The sequence below is a fragment of the Trichomycterus rosablanca genome, chromosome 11 (genome assembly GCF_030014385.1).
Source record: "Trichomycterus rosablanca isolate fTriRos1 chromosome 11, fTriRos1.hap1, whole genome shotgun sequence".
In the NCBI taxonomy this organism is placed as follows: domain Eukaryota; kingdom Metazoa; phylum Chordata; class Actinopteri; order Siluriformes; family Trichomycteridae; genus Trichomycterus; species Trichomycterus rosablanca.
The window spans coordinates 4,304,633-4,330,008 of NC_085998.1; the positions used below are offsets into that span (position 1 = coordinate 4,304,633).

A 25,376-nucleotide genomic window follows, 5' to 3' on the forward strand; every position below is an offset into this window, starting at 1 on the left:
CCGCTCCACATCATAGAAGCATCAGCAACACAAGCACAGTAAAAAAGATCCCAAATCCAGTGCATAAAATCCAGTAAAATGTTTCGTGCAATGTTTCCGTTCAAACAGTTTCACCGGGGGAGAAGCGGCATCCAAACACACCAGCGTAACTCTCACGACCCAAAAATGCCCGAATGGCTTAGTGACCACAAGAGTGTGCGAAAAGATGAAAATGAAAGAAAATTACGATAAAAATAAAATAAAATACAGCAATGTTGTTATGCCCATATTTCTCTCACATCCTGTAGTCATAAAAAATGTTCCGAAGCTGTTAGGTTTTGTTTTATGGAGATTCTTCCGTCTATTATCACTGGATCCTCTGAAATATGAAGTCTTTAAAAAGTCAAAATATGAATATTGCTACATGTAAGCTAATGCTACTGCGCACTGAATTGACGTCATTAGACCGGAAGCCTCTTAAATAACCGCACGAAGCAGCACGATTCACCAGAGTAACAGTGCAGTGATATTCACAAGTTTTACTTTATATTTTTAGTAGCTAGCTACATTAAAGTAGAAAGCGAGGATGGTCGGGTGTTACGCCTTTGGTTGCACTCACCAAAAGCGAGCTGCTCATTCCGTCGATTCGATTGGTGTAGCTCAGTGACGTCTAATTAATGCGCAGTAGCATTAGCTTTCGTGTAGCATTATTAGTATTACGACCCTTTAACAACCTCGTAATTTATAGGATCCAGTGATGTACAGGAGAAAAATGTACACAGGACAAAACGTGTAGGGATCTGAACATGTTTATTTGGCACAGGATGCGTTGGAGCCGATTTTTTGAAAACCCCGTTCATTTTTGCTATAGGAAATCGGGCTTAGACCCGGGTCTCCAAATATGGGCATAACGAGGACTACAGAATGACGCACGACTTCAGTAGTCTATGGTGAAGAGAGCGCCTCATAGCAACACGGGTCTATAACACAGTCGACCTCACACACATCTGCACAATTACATACCCGTTAAGACCCTATTTACTGCATATTACTATTGTTATTAGACACAGGGACAGTGTTAGCCTAGCGGGTAGAGCTTTGCACTATCAACTGAAAGGTTGTGCATGCACCCACTGTTGGGCCCTTGAGCAAGGCCCGAACCCTCTCTCCTCCAGGGGCGCAGAACAATGGCTGACCCTGCGCTCTGACCCCAGCTTCCAAACAAGATGTATTTATGACAAATAAAAGCATTCTGATACTTATCAGAATCTTTATTATTTGCCAAGTACCAGATGTACAAGGAATTTCTCTTGGTGCAGGTGTTAACATATATACAGTGGACCCTTGAGTTACGAACGGTTTACCATGCAAACATTTTGGGTTACAATCTTTTTCAACTTAACGTACGAACAAATTTCGGATTACGAACCGAGATTCGCGAAACACGTGATGTCACGAACAAGTTCTCCGACCGTCTCGCTCTCTATATATATACAGTGAGCAAACATTCGGACAGCGGGCGGTGTTTTTCCAGTGTTTTCTTTATATTTTGTAAAATTCAATATCAAAGAATGTGCAGAAAAAGCATAGTGGTGATAAAATGAAAAAAATCGATTACATTTGTTGTTGTATAATTACTCCTGCCAGTAGCTGTCACTGCGTATCAGACAGCGGGAATAGTGAGTGAGTTTGAGTCTGAGTTTGAGAGAGAAGAAGGAAGTCGGCTCAGTAAAGTATTCTTTCTTTCGTGCAATTACACCTACAAAATACAACAATACTGAAATAAAGAAGAAATAATAGAGAAATATGAGAGTTATTGTTGTTTCTGGTGGATACATTTTATATAAAAAAAAGAAGGAAATGTATTATGGTGTATGGTGCAGCACACATACTGTACTGAAATGTGATGTGTGTTTATGTACAGTACTACTGTGTATTGTTGTTTATTATTGTTTATTACAGTATTATCTATTCTATAATTTAAGATTTAAGGGAAAATATACTTGTATTTATAACAAAAAATACCATTTAAGACATTAGAAAGGTTAGGTAAGGGGGGGTTTGGGAGGTCTGGCACGGATTATAAACATTTACATTTACCAGACGCTTTTATCCAAAGCGACTTACACAATGAGCAACTGAGGGTTAAGGGCCTTGCTCAGGGACCCAACAGTGGCAACTTGGTGGTGGCGGGGTTTGAACCGGCAACCTTCTGTTTACTAGTCCAGTACCTTAACCACTGAGCTATCACTGCCTCTACTAAACATAGTAAAATAGTCAGACATCATCAGTCACCTTTGATAGCCACCAAACTTCTCCCACAACTCTGATGTGATCTTTGACCTCTCTGTTTAGGAGAAATATAGGCATTCATGCAGATGTGCTGTTTTTCTGGCACAGATTGGCTTTGGGATTAATTTAGCTATTTTAAAACCAGTTGTACATGTTTTAGTCCTTGTCCTTCAGAACTCCCAAACAGATCCAAGACACTTTTCCAAGACACATATCTGTAAGAAAAATATGGTGTGTGTTTAATCAGGTGTCATCCCAAATAATGCATTCACAATAGACAGAATCCTATGTAAGATTGAACTTGATTTGCTTGTATTATTAAGCGCTTGTAACTATATACTAAAAATAGTTCTCAGCATTTTAAAGCATAGAAAAAAGATCTCTTTAAGCTTTTAAACTAAATGTCTCAGATGTTTCAACTAATTTTAATAAAAGATAAAAACAAGACAGGTAAACACAAAATACATTTCATAGTAGTGCTGTGGAGTAAAGAGGAAGAATTAAACTACATTCTTTGATTGATATACACAAGATTATATTAATTATTATTTGTTTTAATTTACAGTGGTAATAAATGAATGAGGATGGCAGGGTGGTACAGTGGAAAGCACTGTTGCCTTATAATAAGAATGGCCCAGGTTTGATTTTCCGGTTGCGTGGCCAGGGTCCATTCTGTGTGAGATTTGCATGTTCTCCCTGAGTTTGTGTGGGTTTTCTCTGGGTGCTCCGGTTCCCTGCCACAAGTCCAAAGAATTTATGTTTGTGTGTCTGCCCTGTGATGGACTAGCGACCAGTCCAGAGTGTTTCCTCCCTTTTGCCCAATTAATATGACCCACTGCAAACCTTGACCACTATGAAACAGTGGTAAAACAATAAATAAATAAATAATTTATTGTCCCAGCATCTAAGCTTGGACATAGGCTCACATTCTCACGTACACCTGTTATCTCCATCTATAGAAACTCCTTCCTCCCTGTAATAAACTAGAAGCTTACTGTGACTGTCTGTGTGTGATGAGTTTCTTTCTGCACTCAGGTTTTGCAGGGCTCTTCCTCTCAAACTCAGCAGCAAATGACACTGGACTGGAGTAGAGGATCTGAATGCCAAGATTTATTTAACCTGTTGAATGAATTTATTCTGAATACTGCATTTTCAAAATGTATATTGGACTGAATACAAATATTTTACTTTTTGTAAACGTGTTTTTAATACTGTCCACTCTATTAGACACTCTTACCAAGTTGGTCCACCTTGTAGATGTAAAGTCAGAGACGATCGCTCATCTATTGCTGCTGTTTGAGTCAGTCGTCTTCTAGACCTTCATCAGTGGTCACAGGACGCTGCCCACGGGGCGCTGTTGGCTGGATATATTTGGATGGTGGACTATTCTCAGTCCAGCAGTGACGGTGAGGTGTTTAAAAGTCCATCAGCGCTGCTGTGTCTGATCCACTCATACCAGCACAACACACACTAACACACCACCACCATGTCAGTGTCACTGCAGTGCTGAGAATGATCCACCACCTAAATAATACCTGCTCTGTGGTGGTCCTGTGGGGGTCCTGACCATTGAAGAACAGCATGAAAGGGGGCTAACAAAGCATGCAGCATCAGTAATTGTAGAACTACAAAGTGCTTCTATATGGTAAGTGGAGCTGATAAAACGGACAGTGAGTGTAGAAACAAGGAGGTGGTTTTAATGTTATGGCTCAGTATATATACACAGTTGTAGCCTAGTGGTTATGGTACTGGTCCAATAATCAGAAGGTTGCCAGCTTAAGCCCCACCACTGCAAGGTTGCCACTGTTGGGCCCTTGAGCAAGGCCCTAACCCTCAATTGCTTAGATTGTATACTGTCACAACTGCTTTGGAGGGCGGCTAAGTGGGTAGCACTGTCGCCTCACAGCATGAAGGTCCTGGGTTCGATCCCCAGGTGGGGCGGTCCGGGTCCTTTCTGTGTGGAGTTTGCATGTTCTCCCCGTGTCTGCGTGGGTTTCCTCACACAGTCCAAAGACGTGCAAGTGAGGTGAACTGGAGACACTATGTTTGACATAACCTTGTGAAGTGATAACTACCGTTCCTGTCATGAATGTAACCAAAGTGTAAAACATGCCGTTAAAATCCTAATAAACAAACAAACAACTGCTTTGGATAAAAGTGTCTGCTAAAAAAATGTAAATATTCATCCCATGGGACATTTTTTTAATGAATGAGGACTAAATCCTGTGTAATTATGGTCTGAAAGTGTTTATAACGGAAATATATTAAACGTGTTAAAACGTTTGTTAGCATACGAGAAGGAACAGGTAGCGAGAAAAACAGCCCCCTGTCTAAGGTTGCACCCCGTTCCCACAATGCATAGCAACACGCATGGGCAGTGGCCGTGTTGTGCCCCGCCCCCGGTTCAATTTAGACAAGACAAGGCTCGGATGGAAGATGGCGGGCTCCTCCGACCCTCTGGAAGACCTGCTATTCTCCGAGGTGGATGAGAAGGCGGTGAGCGACCTGGTGGGCTCGCTGGAGTCGCAGCTGGTCGGCCGTAACGCGAACAAAAGCGGCGCCTGTGCCAAGCAGCACTTAGCGAAAGGGTTAGCTTCGCGGGCTAATGCTAACGTTACATCCGAGCAACAACAACAGCAGCAGCAGCATAAAACCACGGAGCCCGCGGAAACCAGCGGGAAGGCGGCGACCAGCACACCGCCCTCGCAGGCAGCATCCCCGGCTAAGACCGGAGCGGATCCCCCCGGCGTTAGCATCAACATTAGCCGCAGAGCTCCGAGCTCCATGGAAACGCCGCGGCATTACGGCACGCGCAAGAAGCGCGGCGGCGGCGGCGGCGGCGGCTCGCGGTGCAGCAGCGTGAACGGCGCCGGCTGCCCATCCAGCCCCGGGAGCGCGCTTTCCATGACGTTTACGCGCACCAACGCGTCCACGTACACCGTGTCCAGCTCCAGCAGCTCGGTCTCGCTGGACAAGGGATCCCCTACGATCGCCCTGCAACGGCTACCCAGTCACATCGTGGCCAGCATCACGCAGGGCAGGAACGGGACCAGCGTGTCCGCGCTCATCCAGGAGGGCCACCTGAACCACAGTGAGAGCGCCGAAGAGAAACCGATAGCGGACGGACCAAGCACGAGTCCAGTTCCAGCGTGCGCCACGGTGGGCACCTCTGCTGTGACCCAGACCCAACAGTCTCCATCCCCGTCAGAATCCCAGACACAAACCCAGTCCCAGCTTTCGTCCCCGTCCCAATCCCAGCCTCAGAGTAACCCTCAACCTCAGCCTGTACCTGAGACTCAAACTCAACCTCAACCTCAACCGCAAGTTCAAATCCAGTCCCAGACCCAGCCCCAGATTCAGCCGGTGCAAAATCAAACCCAAGCCCAAGCTCAGCCTCGACCGGCGGTGCCACCCCAGAGGATTACGGCCCCGCAGCTGATCGTCAGGCCGCCCCAACAACAGGCAACCATCCAGCTGCCCCCGGGATTCACGATACCACCAGGTGAGGTGGTCCACCATGGGTTTGTTCTTTTGGCAGATTTAGGGGTGCCCCAGTGCTGTGTTTTGTACAGTATGGTACAGTATGTTCGATCCAGATCCACTCTACTCATTGGTCGCTACCCGGAAATACTGGGCACACCCAGTCCATTGCATGCCAACCAGTAGAGTAACTAGGAGCTTATGGGCCCCAGTGCAAAAAAATCTTTGGGCCCTCTCAACAAATATATATATATTCTCCATATACAGTGTATATAATGGCTTGCCATAATACATTTACATTCAGCATTTAGCAGACGCTTTTTATCCAGAGCGACTTACACGATGAGCAATTGAGGGTTAAGGGCCTCGCTCAGGGACCCAACAGTGGCAACTTGGTGGCGGCGGGGCTTGAACCGGCAACCTTCTGATTACTAGTCCAGTACCTTAACCACTGAGCCCGCATACTACATAATACATGCATACAACGTGCAGCCAATCGGAGGGCGGTGAGGTGGGTTGTTGAGTTCATGTCCCCCCCCCCCCCCCCCCCCCCCCCGCAGTCACACAGTTATTCACTCACCATGCATGCAGCCAGGTCAATCGCTGTATGTTTTTGGAAGGTGGGAGAAACCGGACACCGTGTCTGAAAGCAAGGATCGAACCCGTTCTAAGCTGTGATTCGAACCCCGTTCTAAGCTGTGATTCGAACCCAGTTCTGAGCTGTGATTCGAACCCCGTTCTAAGCTGTGGTTCGAACCCCGTTCTGAGCTGTGATTCGAACCCTGTTCTAAGCTGTGGTTCGAACCCCGTTCTAAGCTGTGATTCGAACCCCGTTCTAAGCTGTGGTTCGAACCCCGTTCTGAGCTGTGATTCGAACCCTGTTCTAAGCTGTGGTTCGAACCCCGTTCTGAGCTGTGATTCGAACCCCGTTCTCAGCTGTGATTCGAACCCCGTTCTAAGCTGTGGTTCGAACCCCGTTCTAAGCTGTGGTTCGAACCCCGTTCTAAGCTGTGGTTCGAACCCCGTTCTAAGCTGTGGTTCGAACCCCGTTCTAAGCTGTGATTCGAACCCCGTTCTAAGCTGTGATTCGAACCCCGTTCTAAGCTGTGATTCGAACCCCGTTCTAAGCTGTGATTCGAACCCCGTTCTAAGCTGTGATTCGAACCCCGTTCTAAGCTGTGATTCGAACCCCGTTCTCAACTTAGATTCGAACCCCGTTCTAAGCTGTGATTCGAACCCTGTTCTTGTTTGTGATTCGAACCCCGTTCTCGGTTGTGATTCGAACCTCGTTCTAAGCTGTGGTTCGAACCCCGTTCTCGGTTGTGATTCGAACCCTGTTCTCGGCTGTGGTTTGAACCTCGTTCTCAACTTAGATTCGGACCCTGTTCTCAGCTGTGATTTAAACCCCGTTATCAGCTGTGGTTCGAACCCCGTTCTCGGCTGTGATTCGAACCCCGTTCTAAGCTGTGATTCGAACCCCGTTCTAAGCTGTGATTCGAACCCCGTTCTAAGCTGTGATTCGAACCCCGTTCTAAGCTGTGATCCGAACCCCGTTCTAAGCTGTTATCCGAACCCCGTTCTAAGCTGTGATTCGAACCCCGTTCTAAGCTGTGATCCGAACCCCGTTCTAAGCTGTGATTCGAACCCCGTTCTCAACTTAGATTCGAACCCCGTTCTAAGCTGTGATTTGAACCCTGTTCTTGTTTGTGATTCGAACCCCGTTCTCGGTTGTGATTCGAACCTCGTTCTAAGCTGTGGTTCGAACCCCGTTCTCGGTTGTGATTCGAACCCTGTTCTCGGCTGTGGTTTGAACCCCGTTCTAAGCTGTGATTCGAACCCCGTTCTAAGCTGTGATTCGAACCCCGTTCTCAACTTAGATTCGAACCCCGTTCTAAGCTGTGATTTGAACCCTGTTCTTGTTTGTGATTCGAACCCCGTTCTCGGTTGTGATTCGAACCTCGTTCTAAGCTGTGGTTCGAACCCCGTTCTCGGTTGTGATTCGAACCCTGTTCTCGGCTGTGGTTTGAACCTCGTTCTCAACTTAGATTCGGACCCTGTTCTCAGCTGTGATTTAAACCCCGTTATCAGCTGTGGTTCGAACCCCGTTCTCGGCTGTGATTCGAACCCCGTTCTCGGCTGTGGTTTGAACCCCGTTCTCGGCTGTGGTTGGAACCCCGTTCTCGGCTGTGGTTCGAACCTCGTTCTCGGTTGTGGTTCGAACCCTGTTCTAAGCTGTGGTTCGAACCCCGTTCTCGGTTGTGGTTCGAACCCCGTTCTCGGTTGTGGTTCGAACCCCGTTCTAAGCTGTGGTTCGAACCCCGTTCTCGGTTGTGGTTCGAACCCTGTTCTCGGTTGTGATTTGAACCCTGTTCTTGTTTGGTATTCGAACCCCGTTCTCGGTTGTGATTCGAACCCCGTTCTCGGTTGTGATTCGAACCCCGTTCTAAGCTGTGGTTCGAACCCCATTCTCGGTTGTGATTCGAACCCCGTTCTCAGCTGTGGTTTAAACCCCGTTCTCGGCTGTGATTCGAACCCCGTTCTAAGCTGTGATTCGAACCCCGTTCTAAGCTGTGATTCGAACCCCGTTATCAGCTGTGGTTTGAACCTCGTTCTCAACTTAGATTCGAACCCCGTTCTCGGTTGTGATTCGAACCCTGTTCTCAGCTGTAATTCGAACCCCGTTATCAGCTGTGGTTTGAACCTCGTTCTCAACTTAGATTCGAACCCCGTTCTCGGTTGTGATTCGAACCCTGTTCTCAGCTGTAATTCGAACCCCGTTATCAGCTGTGGTTTGAACCTCGTTCTCAACTTAGATTCGAACCCCGTTCTCGGTTGTGATTCGAACCCTGTTCTCAGCTGTGGTTCGAACCCCGTTATCAGCTGTGGTTTGAACCTCGTTCTCAACTTAGATTCAAACCCCGTTCTCGGCTGGGATTCGAACCCTGTTCTCGGTTGTGATTTGAACCCTGTTCTTGTTTGTGATTCGAACCCCGTTCTCGGTTGTGATTCGAACCCTGTTCTCAGCTGTGATTCAAACCCCGTTATCAGCTGTGGTTTGAACCCCGTTCTCGGCTGTGGTTCGAACCTCGTTCTCGGTTGTGGTTCGAACCCTGTTCTAAGCTGTGGTTCGAACCCCGTTCTCGGTTGTGGTTCGAACCCCGTTCTCGGTTGTGGTTCGAACCCCGTTCTCGGTTGTGGTTCGAACCCCGTTCTAAGCTGTGGTTCGAACCCCGTTCTCGGTTGTGGTTCGAACCCCGTTCTAAGCTGTGGTTCGAACCCCGTTTTAAGCTGTGGTTCGAACCCCGTTCTCGGTTGTGGTTCGAACCCCGTTCTAAGCTGTGGTTCGAACCCCGTTCTCGGTTGTGGTTCGAACCCCGTTCTAAGCTGTGGTTTGAACCCTGTTCTCTGCTGTGATGGGCTAACATAATAGACTGCTGCACCACTTGCTGTGCTGTTTGACTAAAACCAATTATAAACTCATGACTAATGAATAAAGCTGGTGATAGTCTGTGGTAATCGACCCAATTGTTGGAATTTGTGTCCTTTTATTTAAAAGAGTCTTTGTACGGTTGAACAATGATGTTGGAGGAGAAAGGCTCGACTCACCATCCATCGTTAATCATTAATAAACTCTGGCGGCCACTTATGTATAACCTGCGTGTGGGGGAAAAACACTGATTTTGTTAGTTTAATTGGGTAGCACAGTGGTGCAGTGGGTAGCAGACTGGGTTCCATTTCCCGGACCAACACCCAGGGTCCTTTTTGTGTGGAATTTGCATGTTCCTTCTGTGTCCGTGTGGGTTTCCTCCGGGTGCGCCGGTTTCCTCCCACAAGTAAAAAGACACTCAGTCAGGTTGATTGGAGCTACCTAAATTGCCCTGAGTGTGTGTGTGTGTTTGCTTTGTGACGGACTGGAGATGTCTGTGGTGTGTTCTGCCTTTCTCCCAGTAAATCGGACCTACTGCGACCCTGACCAGTGTAGTAACTAAATGTAGTAATACAGTCAGTGAATAAAAATGAATGAACATACTCGATGACCTGTGTGTGTGTGTGTGTGTGTGTGTGTGTGTGTGTGTGTGTGTGTGTGCGTGTGCGTGTGTGTTGTACTGGTTCAGTTGATCAAGCTCTACCTACACTATGCCACTGGTCCTGATGCTGCTGGATCAGCTGGTGATCTGTGTGTATTATATGCATTATGTGACTCTTTGTGTGTGTGTGTGTTTTGTAGGGATGGTGTTGGTGCGGACCGAGCTGGGCCAGTTGATGATGGTTCACCAGCAGGCTCTAGCACAAGCCCAGGCTCAGAGCGGCCTCTCGCCCCGACCCGCTGCCCCGACCAGCACAACTGCCTTCAGAGTCACCGCCCCTCAGGTACACACACTTATTACACCTGCACGACTCGACAGCAAAGCAAGCCGTAACGTCCAGGCATAACCGACCAGGCATAACATTATGACCACTGACCGGTGAAGTGAATAACACTGATTATCTCTTCATCACGGCACCTGTTAGTGGGGGGGATATATTAGGCAGCAAGTGAACATTTTATCCTCAAAGTTGATGTTAGAAGCAGGAAAAATGGGCGAGCGTGAGGATCTGAACGAGATCCAAATTGTGATGGCTTGACGACTGGGTCAGAGCATCTCCAAAACTGCAGCTCTTGTGGGGTGTGTCCCGGTCTGCAGTGGTCAGTATCTATCAAAAGTGCTCCAAGGAAGGAACGGTGGTAAACCAGCGACAGGGTCAGGGTCTACTGTAGCTCAAACTGCTGAAGACGTTCATGCTGGATCTGATAGAGAGGAGTCAGAATACACAGAGCATCACAGTTGCGGGGCTGTTTTGGCAGCAAAAGGGGGACCAACACTATAATTAGGAAGGTGGTCATAATGTTATGCCTGATCGGTGTAAATAGGACAGAATTCAATATCCCAAGTCGTTTACACAAGATGCCGTATTGGACACACATTGGACTCGCTCATATCTACCTGCTTCCACTTTACCAGGCCCCATACAAACATCTACAAAGAAATATTCATCCCCCCCCCCCCCCACACACACACACACAAAACTGCTTAAGTTCTTAGAAGCAATAGGACTTAAATCGCCATTTAATATGAAAGATAAATCAACTTTAAGAAGGTCCTGGGTTCCATCCCCAGGTTTGGGCGGTCCGGGTCCCTTCTGTGTGGAGTTTGCATGTTCTCCCTGTGTCCGCATGGGTTGCCTCTGGGTGCTCCGGTTTCCTCCCACAGTCCAAAGACGTGCAAGTGTTTGTTTGTTTGTTTATTAGGATTTTAAAGTCATGTTTTACACGTTGGTTACATTCATGACAGGAACGGTAGTTACTCATCACACACAAGGTTCATCAGTTCACACGGTTATATCAAACACAGTCATGGACAATTTAGTGTCTCCAATTCACCTCACTTGCACGTCTTTGGACTGTGGGAGGAAACCCACGCAGGCACGGAGAGAACATGCAAACTCCACACAGAAAGGACCCGGACCGTCCCACCTGGGGATCGAACCCAGGACCTTCTTGCTGTGAGGCGACAGTGCTACCCACCGAGCCACCGTGCCGAAGACGTGCAAGTGAGGTGAACTGGAGACACTAAATTGTCCATGACTGTGTTTGATATTAAACTTGAGAGCTGATGAATCTTGTGTTATGAGTAACTACCGTTCCTGTCAGGAATGTAACCAAGAGTGTAAAACATGATGTTAAAATCCTAATAAACAAACTATACAGAAACATATCGACCCAAATTTTGACGTTTTGAAGACGGAACCTTTTATTCAGCCATGATAATCGTCGTAGTAGCTGACCTGGTGATGAGAATCGAACAAACCATAACTCGACCTGCTCTCATTCAGCTTGGGCTGTGTGTAGAATATGATACGACCCATATGAAGATGGTCAAACGCCAGGCAATTTAATAGTAATAATAATAATAAAACTTATAATACTGGACAGGACGCCATTCCATCGTGGGGCCTCGTCCATTTCTATACCTTAGACATAATTCTTAGACATAACCAATTACGTCTGTATGTAGACACCCGACCGGCCGATAGCACCGATAGTGGGGTTAGCGTGATTTATCACTGCGAGGAGAAACGTCTTCAAGAACCTAAAAGAAATCCAGCTGCCTTTGACTCAAGCACTTAATTAAAAAGTATTGGGACAGCCCTTCTAATTTGTGAATTTATGCGTTTTAAGATAAGATAAGATATCCTTTATTAGTTATATATACATATACAGATGTACAGTATAGGGATGTCCCGATCACGTTTTTTTGTTCCCGATACCGATCCCGATTCCGATTATTAATTTTGATCCCGATCCGATACCGAGTCTTAAACCGATACTTGTATTTTCTAGATATTGTCTAGATAAGAACGAGATAATACTGCTCACACAGAGCACACTTCAGGTACATTACAGTTATTCACATTAATCCAGTGTACATGTTTAACAACTAAATAGCTCTGCAGTGCTGAAGGGAAAAATGCTGCATCCAAGCCATTGGCTTAATGTTTTGTATTTTTACAAAATCAATCAAAATGAGTGAGATAATTACAGTTTTACTTTAAACCAGGGGTGTCAAACTCACGGCCCGCGGGCCAGATCCGGCCCGTCGCGTCATTTGATCCGGCCCGCGAGAGCTTTAACGACTGTACGATTGTTGTGATGGTTCGAGTCGTTACAGAGACGCGCTTATAATTTAATGCGCTCCTGCGCCTTTAAGAGACAACGTGACATCGTAGTCATGGCAACTAACTTTAACCTTCGCTAAGAAGCCATGTGACTTTTACGGCAAAAGAACGCGGGGTAGCGTAGTCAGTAATGTAAACAATAATAAATAAATATAAATAATTATCTTTCAGTATAATACCAAAGCATCGTCTGTAAGTCGTGGCGTTTATATTCTCAGTTGTTAGTAAATGTTTAGTGAGTATATCACAGCGTTTTAATTACAAATTTACCGTAATTAAATACTGTTGTTACCGTTACTATAGCAATTAGTATCTTTACACAGAATTTTAACTCGTTATTTTACGTTTGGTTAAATCTCATATTGTACCAGATGTAACACTTGACTACAGCTGTGTGCTTTTACTGTATTAAGTTCTTTATTGTTTTTATTGTTTGTATTTTTACTTCATTTTGATGCACACAGTGTATCACACAGCTGGGAAGCAAATAAACCGACTGTATTCTGAAGAGAGCTGTCTGTCTGTCTGTCTGTCTGTCTGTCTGTCTGTCTGTCTGTCTGTCTAGCTGAGAAAGGGGGATAAACTATTAGTGAGGGCAGAACAATTGTCTTAAAAATACACTGTAAAATCCTAAATAAATAAATAAATAAACAAACTGCATCTTTCAAAATGCAGGCTGATTTTGTGACCTGCAAAGTGACCCATCCCACCAGTAGATGATGTTACACGTATTTACACATGATCCTAAAATGTACAAGATGATAATTAAGAAAATTAAGCAGAAGGAGGAAATGTAATGAAAGTGAAAACAAGTTTGTGCTTCAGGAAGAGAAACCGGTGCATCTCTTGTGTTATGAGGCCGTGTCTGTGGTAAAGTAGAACGATATAAATGCAGAATTCAGCCTCCAAGAAAAACAGCAGACTGCAATCACAGCAGGATACGTTACAATCGGCCCTTTGAGGGCCACCATAATGCTGATGTGGCCCTCGGTGAAAATGAGTTTGACACCCCTGCTTTAAACTTTACATTCGAAGAAAAAAAAATCTGTTTAATGCAGTGATGCACTAAAAATGAACAGAAATCTGTGTAGCAGCTTAACTTGAATATAAGAAAAAAGTTACTTAAAAGCATTACAGTAAAACCTGAATACCAAAATAAAATGGAAAGGCTCTTTTGTTATGAAGGAAACGCTCGTGAAACGCTCACATTACAGACGTTACACCGCTGTTGGACTTGTTTCACTTTCCAATTCAAACTATTTCCACACAGCGGACATGCTGACGTAAAACAAAAGATCGGATTACGATCGGCATTAGTAAAGCCGATTCCGATCAGTTAAAAAATGCCTTGATCGGCCCCGATCCCGATCTTTGAGATCGGATCGGGACATCCCTAGTACAGTACAATGAAACTCTTTCTTCGCATATCCCAGCTTGTTTTGGGAGCCGGGGTCAGAGCGCAGGGTCAGCCATTGTACGGCGCCCCCGGAGCAGACAGGGTTAAGGGCCTTGCTCAAGGACCCAACAGTGGCTGCATAGCAGAGCCTGGATTTGAACCGCCAATCTTCCGGTTGATAGCCCAAAGCTCTACCCACTAGGCTACCACTGTTCCTTTTAGCCACAACTGTTGCTAACAGGTGCAATAAAGCAATGCTTTAAGAAAGGCTTTGAAGAACGTCTGTGGGAATTTGTGCCTATTTAGTCAAAAGAGCTGATTTGCATAACTGGGCACTGATGTTGCTCAAGAAAGCCTCAGTTCCAGTTCATTCAAGCTGTTGAGTGGGGGGTGAGGTCAGGGCTTTGTGCAGGACACTTTCTTTAACCCGGCCTTCCCTAAATTGTTGTTGCAAAGTCGGAAGCTTGTGAGTTCTTTTATATAATATAATAAATATAATTTATTACACCTGGTAGCAATTGTTATGACTGGAACACATGAATTCAATATTTACAAGGAGTGTCCCAATACTTTTGTTTTCAGATAACGAGCGTGTAAAAGTTCAGGGTGATTTAATTCTTCGCTCACTCTCTTGGTTCAGCCAGCACTGATAAAACAGGCCTCGGACCCCATTTTTCTGCTGCTTGTAATTACTGTCCCCGTCCCTTCTCTTCCATTTCAGGATTTAATGAGCTGTTTAATATTGCATCGAAGTTTGGATAATCACCTCCTACCTGTTAGAAAGTGATCAATCACTGTGTTAGATCTCACGGTTACTACCTGTAATCACTGTTCATCATGTTTCATTCATGTAGAATGTCTTCACCTCTGCAGGACAGAAAACCTAATGTCTTTATTCTGGATGGATGAATGATGATGACACTGATGGGTTGATGGACGAATGTGTTGGTGAATGGATGGATGGACGGACGGGCTGACGGGTTAGTAGAAGGATGTGTTAAAGGATGGATTGATGGAGGGATGGGTTGATGGACGGACGGACGGATGGGTTGATGGATGGGTTGATGGATGGGTTGATGGATGGGTTGATGGACGGACGGATGGGTTGACGGATGGGTTGATGGATGGGTTGATGGACGGACGGATGGGTTGATGGATGGGTTGATGGATGGGCGGATGGGCGGATGGGTTGATGGATGGGTTGATGGACGGACGGATGGGTTGATGGATGGGTTGATGGACGGACGGATGGGTTGATGGATGGGTTGATGGACGGACGGATGGGTTGATGGATGGGTTGATGGATGGGTTGATGGACGGACGGATGGGTTGATGGACGGACGGATGGGTTGATGGATGGGTTGATGGATGGGTTGATGGATGGGTTGATGGATGGGTTGATGGACGGACGGAGGGGTTGATGGAGGGGTTGATGGATGGGTTGATGGATGGGTTGATGGACGGACGGATGGGTTGATGGACGGACGGATGGGTTGATGGACGGACGGATGGGTTGATGGATGGGTTGATGGACGGACGGATGGGTTGATGGATGGGTTGATGGACGGGCGGATGGGTTGATGGATGGGTTGATGGACGGACGGATGGGTTGATGGACGGACGGAGGGGTTGATGGATGGGTTGATGGACGGACGGATGGGTTGATGGATGGGTTGATGGACGGACGGAGGGGTTGATGGACGGACGGATGGGTTGATGGACGGACGGATGGGTTGATGGACGGACGGATGGGTTGATGGACGGGCGGATGGGTTGATGGATGGGTTGATGGACGGACGGATGGGTTGATGGACGGACGGATGGGTTGATGGATGGGTTGATGGACGGACGGATGGGTTGATGGACGGATGGATGGGTTGATGGACGGACGGATGAGTTGATGGATGGGTTGATGGACGGACGGATTGGGTTGATGGACGGACGGATGGGTTGATGGACGGACGGATGGGTTGATGGACGGACGGATGGGTTGATGGATGGGTTGATGGACGGACGGATGGGTTGATGGACGGATGGATGGGTTGATGGACGGACGGATGAGTTGATGGATGGGTTGATGGACGGACGGATTGGGTTGATGGACGGACGGATGGGTTGATGGATGGGTTGATGGACGGACGGATGGGTTGATGGCGGACGGATGCGTTGATGGACGGGTTAATGGACGGACGGATGGGTTGATGGATGGGTTGATGGACGGGTTGATGGACGGACGGATGGGTTGATGGACGGACGGATGGGTTGATGGATGGGTTGATGGACGGGCGGATGGGTTGATGGATGGGTTGATGGGTTGATGGACGGGCGGATGGGTTGATGGACGGACGGATGGGTTGATGGATGGGTTGATGGACGGACGGATGGGTTGATGGACGGACGGATGGGTTGATGGACGGGCGGATGGGTTGATGGATGGGTTGATGGATGGGTTGATGGACGGACGGATGGGTTGATGGATGGGTTGATTGATTGATGGATGGGCGGATGGGTTGATGGATGGATGGATGGGTTGATGGATGGATGGATGGATGGATGGATGGATGAGTTGATGGATGGATGGATGGATGGATGGATGGATGGATGGATGGATGGATGGGTTGCCGTGCATGGGTATCAAGGTGGTTCAGCTGGTGGAATGGTACTCCTGTTTCTAAACTGGTCAAATTTGATTGCCTCTGTGTGTGAGTTAGTGTTTTTGAAAATTAATACATAAATATTAGTAAGCAGTGGATAATATTGGTTCTTTTGAACCTCAGGGCTCTGGGTTTTGTCCTAGTCTCCAGGTAAGTTGTCTTTGTGGAGTTGAGCATGTTCTTCATGTGTCTGTGTTTTTTCCTTTACTTTGCAAAAACAGTAGGTGGACGATCTTGGCTGCTCTGAATTGTGTGTGATTCCTGTGCACAGTGGTTTGGATCTGGACTTACCTTGACCCTGATCAGGAAAAAAACTGTTAGAGAAAATAAAAGAATATATATAAGTATATAATATACATATGCATACTGATGAGCATTATGAGCATTATGACCAACCACTCCTTGAAAGGTGGGTTGCCATATTTAAACCACAGTATATATTTTATTCTTTGTCCTCCTCAATTTAATGTCAGGAGTTGCAGGTAGCATCCTGTATCACAAGGTGGCAGCATTGCACATTAAATAGCATGACGTGCCAGTGATAAGGGTGGCACAGTTGGTGCTGTTTCGGCTCAGGTTTCTGGAAACCTGCGTTCACTTTTGGTCAGTGTAGTTTGGGATGTTTTACCATGTTCTCCCCCTGGTACTCTGCTTTCAGTTCATCTCCTAAAACATGCAAATGCTGAAGTGGCTGGACTGAAGTGTCCCCAGGTGTGGGTAGGTGGGTCACTGAGGGGCTTAGCCTTCTGTTTAGGGGGTTTCAACTGCTCTTATATTTAGTGCTCGTCAGAGTGGGTCATTCTGGTCCACTTCATTTTATTTGGCATTGGGACCAGCACTGAGAGCGCACTGACAAGTGCACCTCACAATAACTAGACTGTTCTGCAATCCTCTTCTTCAGATGCCCGACTGGCTGAGATTCGAACCCTAGATCTAACACCCACAACCTAACTAATGTCTTTTGTTCCTCAGCTGGGAAGTTTATAGATTATTTGGCCACTTGAACCATCCTCCTCACTGTGTGTCTCTTCCAGGCTGATTTGACCAGCTTAATTTAGAAATTTGATGCCTGCAACATACAAAAAAAAAGTTGGGACAAAACATGTTGTGTTCCATCACTTTTACTTGTAATATTAATGCTTAATAGTTGGAAATAAATGGAATTCAGGCACATACAAGACTTCAAGTACTCCAGAGCTCATATGGCTGTATTTATTATAATAGCATAAGGATTTCTCATCTGGTTTCTTCAGCGAAAGCTGACGGGAAGTCCCTGGTATTTAACCTCTAGTGGGGCTGTCACCTTTGAGGTGGTCCGAGAGTCCTCAAGAACCCAAAAGAAGTCCGGTTGCCTTTGACTTAAGCACTCAAGACTAGCATGACCTGGACGAATGAGGAACCTACACAGATATTACGCCCCTGCCTGATGCCAGGCCCAGCTGGTGCTGCATTCCTTGCACCGTTTTCACCGTTTGTTCGTTCGTTGTTGGGAAACGTTTTCTTATCTAAGGCAACTTACAATCATTACTGAATACAATTTGAGCAATTAAACATTAAGGTCCTTGCTCAGGGACCCAACAGTAGCAGCTTAACGGTGGTGGGGCTTGAACCGGCAACCTTCAAAATACTAGAACAGTTCCTTAACCGCTGTGTTACCACTGTTCTAATCAACAGTGCTTTCTCTGGCTTCCTTGAACCTTTTTTTATTTATTTATTTAATTTTTACCCTTTTAGCGCGTCCAATTGTTCAACTTGCATCCTGCTTCCTCTCTGTCTATGCCGAACCCCGCCCTGACCGAGGAGATCGAAGCTAACCCATATCCCCTCCGAAACATGGGCAGCAGCCGGATGCATTTTTGCCACCCACACATTGATGAGTGTCGTGCCACCTAGCGTTGCATGCGGAGAGACACACCCTAAAGGCAATCTTCCTCATCTCTGTGCAGGCGCCTCTAATCGGCCGGCAGAGCTCGTAATCGCATTCTGACAGAGAGAGACCCGCATCCGGTTCTTTGTCCCGCCCCCCAACTGAGCAACCGGCCAATCGTTGCTCATACAGCCACTCGGCCTCGAACCGGTAAGGCCGAGCTGGATTCGATACGATGTACTCAGAATCCGGCTCTGGTCGCAGCTTGTCTTTTTACCGCTGCGCCACCTGAGCGGCCCTTCCTTGAACCTTTTACCAATATTATGTACGGTAGATGGTGAGTGACTAATTATATTCAGTCCAGCATCGAGAACCGATTGACAATTGTTTCACGAAGTTTGGCACAAAGTGGTGAGAAATCTGGAGTCAGGGTAGTGTAATTCTCTTCGAAAATACATCAGGCTCTCAAACTGTGATTTGGTTCTGGTGTTTTACAGTGAAACGTGTACATTATTTAGTGATGGGGAAACTTCATTACATTCTACGTTCTTCCGTTTAGATGAAACGCTGTCGTCTCCTGTGCTTCCGTCTGAATATGTGAAATCATTCATCATCCAGCTGCCAGATTGTTTCATAAAGCCAACGTGTGTGTGTGTGTGTGTGTGTGTGTGTGTGTGTGTGTGTGTGTGTGTGTGTTGTAGCCCTAAGCTCTTCCTTGTCGGTGGGTCCCTCAGGGTGAACTGTCCGTTATACAGACTGTACATGGGGATGAATATGACAGGTCCCATTTATACCAGGGGACAAAGTGTGTGTGTGTGTGTGTGTGTGTGTGTGTGTGTGTGTGTGTGTGTGTGTGTGTGTGTGTGTGTGTAGATCAGTTCCACCATGCTGTAGTTTTTAGGTTTTTGTCCCTTTAATTTGTTCAGTATAGAATTAAACTTCTTGTTTTTATAACGTTAACTTACTGAATTACATACGGTACATTTAGATGAATCACTGATAACTTCATGTTATGTTTGTAGATTAGTTTTATTATTTTGTTTTGATTGGACTATAATGGTCACCTTAAGCTGAATTGATCTCGTGGTTGTTCTCGTCTTTAAGTCCTGACTTGTACCTAGAAAAACAATTTGACCTCTTGTGCCGATTACCTGATCAGACTGGAATCAGGTCTCGTGTCTGTCAGTGGTCATGTGTTCACATTTCAATGGTAAATACACCGATTAGGCATAACATTATGACCACCTTCCTAACTGACTGGACTGTGACTATGCATCCCCATACGCAGCAAACTGTGATGCTCTGTGTATTCTGACACCTTTCTATCAGAACCAGCATGAACTTCTTCAGCAGTTTGAGCTACAGTAGACCCTGACCCTGTCGCTGGTTTACCACCGTTCCTACCTTGGAGCACTTTTGATAGATACTGACCACTGCAGACCGGGACACACCCCACAAGAGCTGCAGTTTTGGAGATGCTCTGACCCAGTCGTCTAGCCGTCACAATTTGGCCCTCAGATCCTCACGCTCGCCCATTTTTCCTGCTTCTAACATCAACTCTGAGGATAAAATGTTCACTTACTGTCTAATATATCCCCCCACTAACAGGTGCCGTGATGAAGAGATAATCAGTGTTATTCACTTCACCTGTCAGTGGTCATAATGTTATGCCTGGTCGGTGTAAAATAAAGGCTTTCGGTTTAGAGTAAAACGAGGGTTCTTCAAAAAGTTTCCGCACTTTCCGATGCATTTTTCCAGCGTCGTACCAACCTTTTAATGCCATCAGCAAAAAATATTTTGGTGGAGCGCGAAGCCACTGATGCGCTGCTGCTTTCATGTCATCATCACATGAAAATCTTCTTCCCCTTAAAGCTTCTTTGAGCGTCCAAAAAGGTGGAAATCAGATGGAGCTAAAGCGTCTCTCAGACACGACCGATTACTCCTCCTCCCACCCTCAACGCTTTCAACTAAAATATAAAAGTGAGGAAACCTTTTGAAGATCCCTCGTATATTGGGTCAAATCCCATGCACTGAAACTACACAGTGAGTCAAAACCGGGATCTCTGTATCTATACTCATGTTGACGAATGTTGATCAACTTTCTTTTTGATAGCTGTGTATATTCTGTGTATGTTCATTATTTCATATGACTTAAACTAAACGTTTCCTCTTTGCTTTCTGCAGTCTCCTGTCACGGCCTCGCCTGCTCTCCAGAATAAAGTGGTTCCGTCCCAAACCCAGAGTCCTGCGCCTCAAACCGGCACCACTACAGCTACTACCGCCACTATTGTGAGCAATTTCATCTCCTAACACCTCTGTCTTCAGATTTAGCTCCATGTTGTTGTTTTATTCCTGTCAAACACTTAGTCAGTCCAGTTCTGTATCCAACTCCTTTCCTTTCTATAAAATTATGTTTATTAGAGTACACTATGGGTGTGTTAGAAAACCTAGTGAGCTGCCTTGCTGTCTTACTGCCTACACAGGCAGCTGCCTCAGTAGAGAGGATTCTAATAAGTCAATGACTTATAAGTCAGGTTATTCGAACACGCTACTTAGACAGCGATTTGATCAGGTTTAGCATTTGGCATCTTGTCATTCAAACCAATGGGATGAGGTGGCACAGCACGCTAGCATGTCAACTAACATCTCCCTCCGTGTACCGAAAACGGTTACATTCGCCGACAAGCCCGAACTTGCAAATAAAAACACTTGTGCAAGTTTATACAAGTTAAAAATCAATAATAATTTATTTACGTTTGAAAGTAACCGTGTTTCTTTTATTTTTCTGTGAGAGAAGAGCTGCCGCACTGAATGCTGGGATTGCCTTGATCACTAAGGACGCTTCCGATGCTCACTCGTCAAAATAACATTGAAATGTTAAGATGCCTAACTAGTGAGGATATTAAGGCATCTAGGATTTCCAACAGCCTCCTTCTCGGGAGCGCACGTAGGATGAAGTAAAATGCGTCTATGTAGAGCTTTTCGAGCACACCCTATATGGACAAAAGTATTGGGACGTCCTTTTAATGCTTGATTTGGTACACCTGTTATCAATTGTTGTGGCTGATGCATATACATTTAGTTATATAAGGAAAATGATATGCTCCCAGTGTTGCTGCAGCAGTTTAGGGAAGGCTCTTTCCTGTCCCAGCATTTAATGGAGTTTAATGAATCTACAGTGTCCTGCACAGAGCCCTGACCTTCGATCTACTGGACAGCTCTGGAGAAAAGTCGTGCCGCGCTGAGGAAGTGTCGGGCGCTCCCTCGTTATTTAGTCAGATCATCACTCAGAATTAAGGCGCCTCAGTAGGAGCATTTTAATTAATCTACGAATTTAGACACGCCCTCTTCTCGGAAGTGCAGGATGATGTAAAATGCGTCTATGTAGAGAGATCAGTGGGTTTTCATACAGTTTTGGCTGAAATGCATTGTGTGTGTGTGTGTGTGTGTGTGTGTGTGTGTGTGTGTGTGTGTGTGTGTGTGTGTGTGTGTGTGTTGGGGACATGTGACAGTAAATGTGCCTCTGCTCTCCAGTGTGTGGCCTTGCTGGAGGCTCAGTGCGTGTCAGCTCCTGTTTATCTTTCTGTCTCGTTCTGTCTCTCCTCCAGAGGGCACCGTTAGCAGTGACGGCTCCCCAGCAGCATCCCACAGCTCTGGGCCCCCAGGGGCCAACAATGGCCCCGCCCACTGCAGCTGGTCCTGCCCCCGGATCATCCGTTATCTCCCAGGTCTGTGCGCCTTCCAGGTTCAAACCTTTGCATTCCGTCTTACTCTTAGTCTAGCGGGTGCACACACACACACACACAGCTGTGTAAAAGCAGACTCATGGGTAACCTGCTGGGAATTGTCTCAAGGTCTAACACACTCAGTCACTCCGGTCCACATGCAGCTGAGCAGCACCAGTGCTTTTGCCTCACACACACACACACACACACACACACGTACACACACACGTGTACGCACACAGCATGACACGGCCTTTCTCTTTCCTCAGGAAATGCAAGAAAATGTGAAAAAGTGCAAGAACTTTCTGGCCACGTTAATCAAACTGGCATCACATAATTCCCCCTTACCAGAGACGTCAAAGAATGTGAAATCGCTGGTGCAGGACCTGCTGGTAAGTCTCAACAGAACACAAGTAGCTACCCACACTCATGTTGTTTGTAGGTATACAGTTACTTACTGTAGTATAGTTGTATCAGCTCTCGGAATGCACAGAATGCATCAAGGCTCACCTTTATAACAAGAGATTTAAAGCAGGCCGGGGCTTAACTTTTACCGTTGTACCCATGGTGCCCTTTTTCTATTTATTTATGCATTGTCTTCCCTTTTTTGGGGGTTCCCCGATTGCATCCGACGCCCCATGCCCCCTCCGACGCATGCACAGTCCCTCGACCCCTTCTTTATCGCCCGTGCCTCGGTGGATTCGCACATGAGGCCCCCTCTACTTCTGCACAGGCACCTCGGGCTGTTAACCGACGTCCTTTCACTGCGTTGGAAGACCTCGCCCTCTTTTTACTCTGGTCTTTTCCCCACCCAGCAGACTTCAGTGGCCAATTTTTGTCTGCTGCAGGCACTGCCGATCGTGCCCGCTAGAGGGTGCCCAGCCGACCGGTAGCAGAGTCGAAAATCGAACCGGGGAGTTCAGAATCTCTGCGCCATATTCAACAACCGTTGTATCCTGGCAGGGGGGGAAATGAAGCGATTTTAACCCTGGGTGCTCAGGTGGTGTAGCGGTAAATCACACTAGTTCACTACCACTGAGATCCGAGGTTCGAATATGAACGGTGCTATCGGCCGGTCAGGTGTCCACACAGACATGATTGGCTATGTCTGGCGGTTGTAGCAGTAAATCACGCTAGCCCACTACCACTGAAGTCCAAGGTTCGAATATGAGCGGTGCTAACGGCCGGTCTGGTGTCTACACAGATATGATTGGTTATGACTAGAGGTTGTAGCCTAGCGGTTAAGGTGCTGGACTAGTAATCAGAAGGTTGCTGGTTCTAGCCCCACCACTGCCAGGTTGCCACTGTTGGGCCCTTGAGCGAGGCCCTTAACCCTCAATTGCTCAGACAGTATACTGTAACTGTAATGTAAGTCGCTTTGGGTAAAGACGTTTTTACTGTTTTTACGTTTTTACTGACCAGGACAAAGCGGTTGATTAAAAAGGACAACTGAGGTTCCGCTGTAGGCCTACAGAGTGCAGCACGTTTTTTTTTAATGCTGTTTGGAACATAAATATTTTAGTTCTGGTTTTATTTGCATTATTTAGGATGCCAAAATTGAACCGGAAGAATTCACCAGCCGACTACAGACCGAGCTGAAGTCATCACCCCAGCCTTACCTGGTCCCCTTCCTCAAGGTGAGTCACACAGTCATGGACATTCGATGTATGGCCACACATGAGCCTCCTGGTGCTGTTCTTTTAGGTAAGGTATCCCCCAACACAGAGTTTTTCAAACCCTGGGTCACGACCCACCAAAAAAAAAATGGGTCACAGAGAAAAATCATAATAATGAATTCAACAAATTTTAAGAGACACATAAACACCCCCTTGTGAAGGCTTTATGTTACATCTTGTGAACCACAGTGGGACCAGATTGTCACCAATTGTTATTAATTAAGTATATTTGGTTTTGTGTTTCATTTCTGATGCATCGTTTGTGTTGCCTGGGTCACGGTAAAAATCATGGACAAATTGTGGGTCATTAAAAAAAAAAAAAAGTTAAAAACCCCACCCTAACACACGGTCAGGGTCTGTCCATTTAGTAACCGGCTCTGAACTTATTGTAACGGCTACGTTGCTTATAGGGGTTTATAGGGTGTCTAGGTCAAATTAATGACAGACTTGAACTCAGGATTCTAAAGTTGTGTGAAATCAACACTACCCTCTGCAACATTTGTTAAATTTTTTAGCAATAAGGTGCATCACGACCAGTCAGGAACAATAAATGACCCATCTGGAGCCCTAATAGTAGTGATGTTCCTATTCTTTATTTGTAGTAAATGCTTGTGTTATAGATTCATTCTTATTGCTCGTTGATTGATGTGTGTGTGTGTGTGTGTGTGTGTGTGTGTGTGTGTGTGTGTGTGTGTGTGTAGAAAAGCTTGCCTGCGTTGCGCTTGTCCTTGATGAACAGTCAGCAGACCTTCATCCAGCCTCACCAGATCAAACCCAACACGGTGGTAACCGCCCCGGGGGCCTTCACCCCGGGTAATGCCCCCCGGCAACCCAACTGCACCATCACGCCGCCACAGGTAGTGCCCGTCTACTCAATAATCTGTCTTCCTTTTATAGCAGTTACACTGAGATGAATGTGTGTGTTAGGGTCATTCATTCATTCAGTGTCTGATTTACTGATCCTGCTTTATCCTGGTCAGGGTGGCGGTGGGTCCAATTCACTGGGCAAAAGGCACCTATTTATCTATCTACCAACCTACCTACCTACCTACCTACCTGTCTATCTCTCTGTTTGTGTGTCTATCTGTCTGCCTGCCTGCCTGTCTGTCTGTCTATCTGTCTGTCTCTATCTCTTTCTGTCTGTCTGTCTGTAACTCTTTCTACTTGACTGTCTGTCTGTCTGTCTGTCTATCTGTCTGTCTCTATCTCTTTCTGTCTGTCTGTCTGTCTGTCTAACTCTTTCTACTTGACTGTCTGTCTGTCTGTCTATTTGTCTGTCTATTCATCTGTCTGTTTCTCTGTCTGTCTATCTATCTCTGTCTTTGTCTGTCTATCTGTCTGTCTCTAACTCTTTCTATTTGTCTCTGTCTGTCTATTTATTTATCTGTCTGTCTGTCTCTGTCTTTATCTGTCTGTCTGTTTTTAACTCTATCTGTCTGTCTCTGTCTGTCTGTCTTTGTCTATTTACCTATCTGTCTGTCTGTCTCTGTCTCTCTGTCTTTGTATGTCTGTCTATCTCTGTCTCTATCTCTTTCTATCTGTCTATCTGTCTCTGTCTGTATCTATCTGTCTGTCTGGCTATTTATTTAT

At 46.1% G+C, this 25,376-nt stretch overlaps 1 protein-coding gene across 2 annotated transcripts in view; it reads left to right on the forward strand.

Moving 5' to 3' along the window:
* Positions 1-4,700: 4,700 nt before the first annotated feature.
* Positions 4,701-25,376, forward strand: part of LOC134323385 (transcription initiation factor TFIID subunit 4-like) — a 108,384-nt gene continuing 87,708 nt past the window's right edge. For both annotated transcript variants that reach the window (XM_063004906.1, XM_063004907.1), the window contains exons 1-7: positions 4,701-5,773; positions 9,980-10,122; positions 20,570-20,674; positions 21,994-22,113; positions 22,380-22,502; positions 23,658-23,747; positions 24,488-24,643. In XM_063004906.1, the coding sequence (XP_062860976.1) occupies positions 4,708-5,773; positions 9,980-10,122; positions 20,570-20,674; positions 21,994-22,113; positions 22,380-22,502; positions 23,658-23,747; positions 24,488-24,643 (1,803 nt within the window). In that variant the 5' untranslated portion in view covers positions 4,701-4,707. The remainder of the gene's footprint in view (positions 5,774-9,979; positions 10,123-20,569; positions 20,675-21,993; positions 22,114-22,379; positions 22,503-23,657; positions 23,748-24,487; positions 24,644-25,376) is intronic.